This window comes from Galeopterus variegatus, unplaced genomic scaffold, assembly GCF_000696425.1.
Source record: "Galeopterus variegatus unplaced genomic scaffold, G_variegatus-3.0.2 Scaffold2888, whole genome shotgun sequence".
In the NCBI taxonomy this organism is placed as follows: Eukaryota; Metazoa; Chordata; class Mammalia; order Dermoptera; family Cynocephalidae; genus Galeopterus; species Galeopterus variegatus.
This window is the reverse complement of record NW_007728999.1, coordinates 183164-186179: the sequence shown is the minus strand read 5'-3', so window position 1 is coordinate 186179 and position 3016 is coordinate 183164. Positions and strand designations below refer to the sequence as shown.

The window sequence follows — 3016 nt, the reverse complement described above, 5'->3', positions numbered from 1 at the left end:
AGGGAGGTGTCGGTGACGGGCCATAATAATCTTATACAGTGTATATTGACAAAATAAAAAAAAAATAAAAAAAAAATTTAAAAAAAAGCTTTCTTTCTGCCTGCTACATATCTCCCTCAAAAATTCTCAAGAAATGTGAGTTCTTCCACTCCTTTCCCCTTACAGAGCAGATTAAAAACAAATGCTCCCTACAACATCTCTATCTTAGAAAAGGACCTGAATACAATTAAAGAGTTTCTTCCAAGTTTATGGTAGAAGCAGATCAAATCATAAGCATTTTTCCTTATGACAGGTTCTTTAATGAAATTTTAAAAATTGGTTGTGTAATAGTCTATATTGGATACAAGAGATTTAATCATTCTTCTATATTAGATATTTTGGTTGGACAAAATATTAAAGTCCTTCTCAATTCTGAGAGTTTACATGACTACTTATATATCTGGATTATCTTGTTACCAGCTATCACTCTCCATCCCTCAGTGTACGCATTCCTTGTTCCTGAGTTAGAGGATACTGATGTACCATGATCCAGAATCACAAAGATGTCATTCTAAACCAGTACATCCTGTTCAACTATAAATAGAACCTTGTTCCTGGTGTGCCACTCTTAGGGATTCCCAAGGAAGACCCCTGATTTCTGTGTATGCAAGACCCAGCCATATCCCTACCCAGTCCTAAAAGCCTCACAAAGCATGAGATCTCACCATATACTGAGGCTGAGGACAACCAACAACAAATCTTATCTTATATACTTGTAAAACTGAAGTCTGGAAAAGTTCAGAGTTTTCCTATGAGTGGTTAAACAGGCCTATCAATTCATAAAGGATGGTCATATATCTTCTTCAAGGGATTTCATTTCTGCTCCATCCTGGTTTTTCAATATTCTGCTCCATTCTTTTAGCAGAATACTGAACACATATAGGAGATCCTGAATAAATCTGTTGATGAACTGTAACTGGAAAAAGGAGGGTTCCTAGGATAGGCATTGTGATATTTATCTTCATCCTTCACTGGATTTGGAAGAACTGGGAAAAGGGTCATAGATGGGGCTCTGATAGGTAGAAAGTTTAAGGATAAAGAAATGTTCACAGGACCTTAACATGACAGTATTTCTAGAAGGAGAAAGAAACAGTAACTTACATAGTCCATGGTTTAGAAATTCAAGAACTGGTCAGTCTTCCTTGGCGCTGATTTGACAGGAGAAGCACAGAGGCTAGAGCTAGGGAGAGGAAAATAAGACCGTGAGATCAGATATGTCTCAGAACTCCCCAAATGACTTAATATGACCTTCTTCCCTTTTCTGATCTTCCACAGTACACACACACACACACACACATTGAGGGAATCTGGACAAATCTAGTCCCTCATAAATTCCAGGGCTGATAAGGGGCCACATCATCTAAACCAGAATTTCCTTCAAAGTCTCGTAGGCCTGCTTGGATTCACCAAACATAAAGAGAAAAATCCATGGGGACCAAGCCTGGCAGACATTATCACTGCAAAACTACTGTACTGACATCTCTGTTTACCTGCAGCCAGGACAACAAATTCCGAAAGTCTCTGGGCTCATCATTCTCTATTTCCAATCAGAATCATCCATCCACATTGCTTTCCTGCATGACTTCATTTGCCACTCTCTTTCTTACAAACTAGGCTGAAGAGACATGGATCCAACATTCTTGGCAGCTAGACAATAACACATATCAATTTATCGAGAACTTCCATGTGACGGATGTTTTATATACAATAACTGTACTCTCAGGATTGTTATTTACCATAACAATTATTTTACCCATGCAATGGATCAGAAAATTCACCCTAAAAGAAGTGAAATCACTTGTTTATAAGTAGCAAGCTGCATCTGGAATCCTCATTTTTCTAACCACAAGCCAACTCTCATTCTACTCTAGCTCTGGCCTCTCAAATTCAGAATTGCTTGGTCCAATCAGAGAAACCTGGCATACATGATTTAGTAAAACACAAATAACACATCAAATCACTAAAAGATATTAAATCTCACTTTAAGAGTATCGATGCCCATATTAGCAAGTATGGGAGGAAATCAACATTCTAACCAGTATACTGCAGACTATGTGAATTTAAAAATATGTATAAGAACACTGAAACCATGTAAACCTTTTGACCCTGAAATTCTACTTTGGGGATTTAAGGAAATAGCTGTACATGTGGTCAAAGATAAGAGTGTATTAACAGACACTGTTCATAATGAAAAAAAGCTGGAAAGAACCTATATGTCCTTCAACAGGAAACAGATTAAATAAATCATAAAGAATCTATAGAGTAAAAAAACTGTTGTCATTTAAAACTGATGATGTATACCTGTACTTGGAAAGATGGGACTATGCTTACTACATGTTTCTGAGTAAAGAACACAGGTAACACACAGTTATGAGTAGAGTAATCTTGTTAAAGCAGGGCAAAAACGTGTGTGTAGGGGGTTTACTAATGAGGTTACTTCAAAAAGCTCATGGAAAAATAGAATTAAAAGATAATGCAGGGCTGGCCCGGTGGCGCACTGGAGAGTGCGCCGCTTGGGAGTGCGGCGGCGCTCCTGCTGAGGGTTCAGATCCCATGTGGAGACCGGTTCCCGCTCACTGGCTGGGCGCAGTGCGGGCGCAACACCGAGGGTTGCGATCCCGTTGCCAGTCCCCGGTACGGGCGCGGCACCGAGGGTTGTGATCCCGTTACCGGTCAGTAAAAAAAGACAAAAAGGAAAAAAAAAAAAAGATAATACAAATCTTTCCATGAACTTTTTGAAGACCCTTCATATATCCATGTATGTGCACAGTAATCGCTAAGTGCTACGTTTTAGAAAATATATAAGGTCATACAAAATATTCAAAATACATAATCTTTTTATGAATATTACGATGACATTTGTAAAGTATACATATAAATCAGCATGAAGAGGCACTAACAGGCACCAACAGATAGGAAAAAAAAAATTCTGGAAAGACTGGTTATTTCTACAATCTGATCTTTATTTATTTTTTTT

General features: G+C 38.1%; 1 protein-coding gene across 1 annotated transcript in view; it reads right to left on the bottom strand.

The window, feature by feature from the left end:
- The window catches only part of ZFP82 (ZFP82 zinc finger protein), a 16060-nt gene extending 14764 nt beyond the window's left edge, over nucleotides 1–1296 (bottom strand). Inside the window, exon 1 of the mRNA XM_008583325.1 lies at nucleotides 1141–1296. Within this exon, the coding sequence (XP_008581547.1) occupies nucleotides 1141–1149 (9 nt within the window). The 5' untranslated portion in view covers nucleotides 1150–1296. The remainder of the gene's footprint in view (nucleotides 1–1140) is intronic.
- Nucleotides 1297–3016: the final 1720 nt, after the last annotated feature.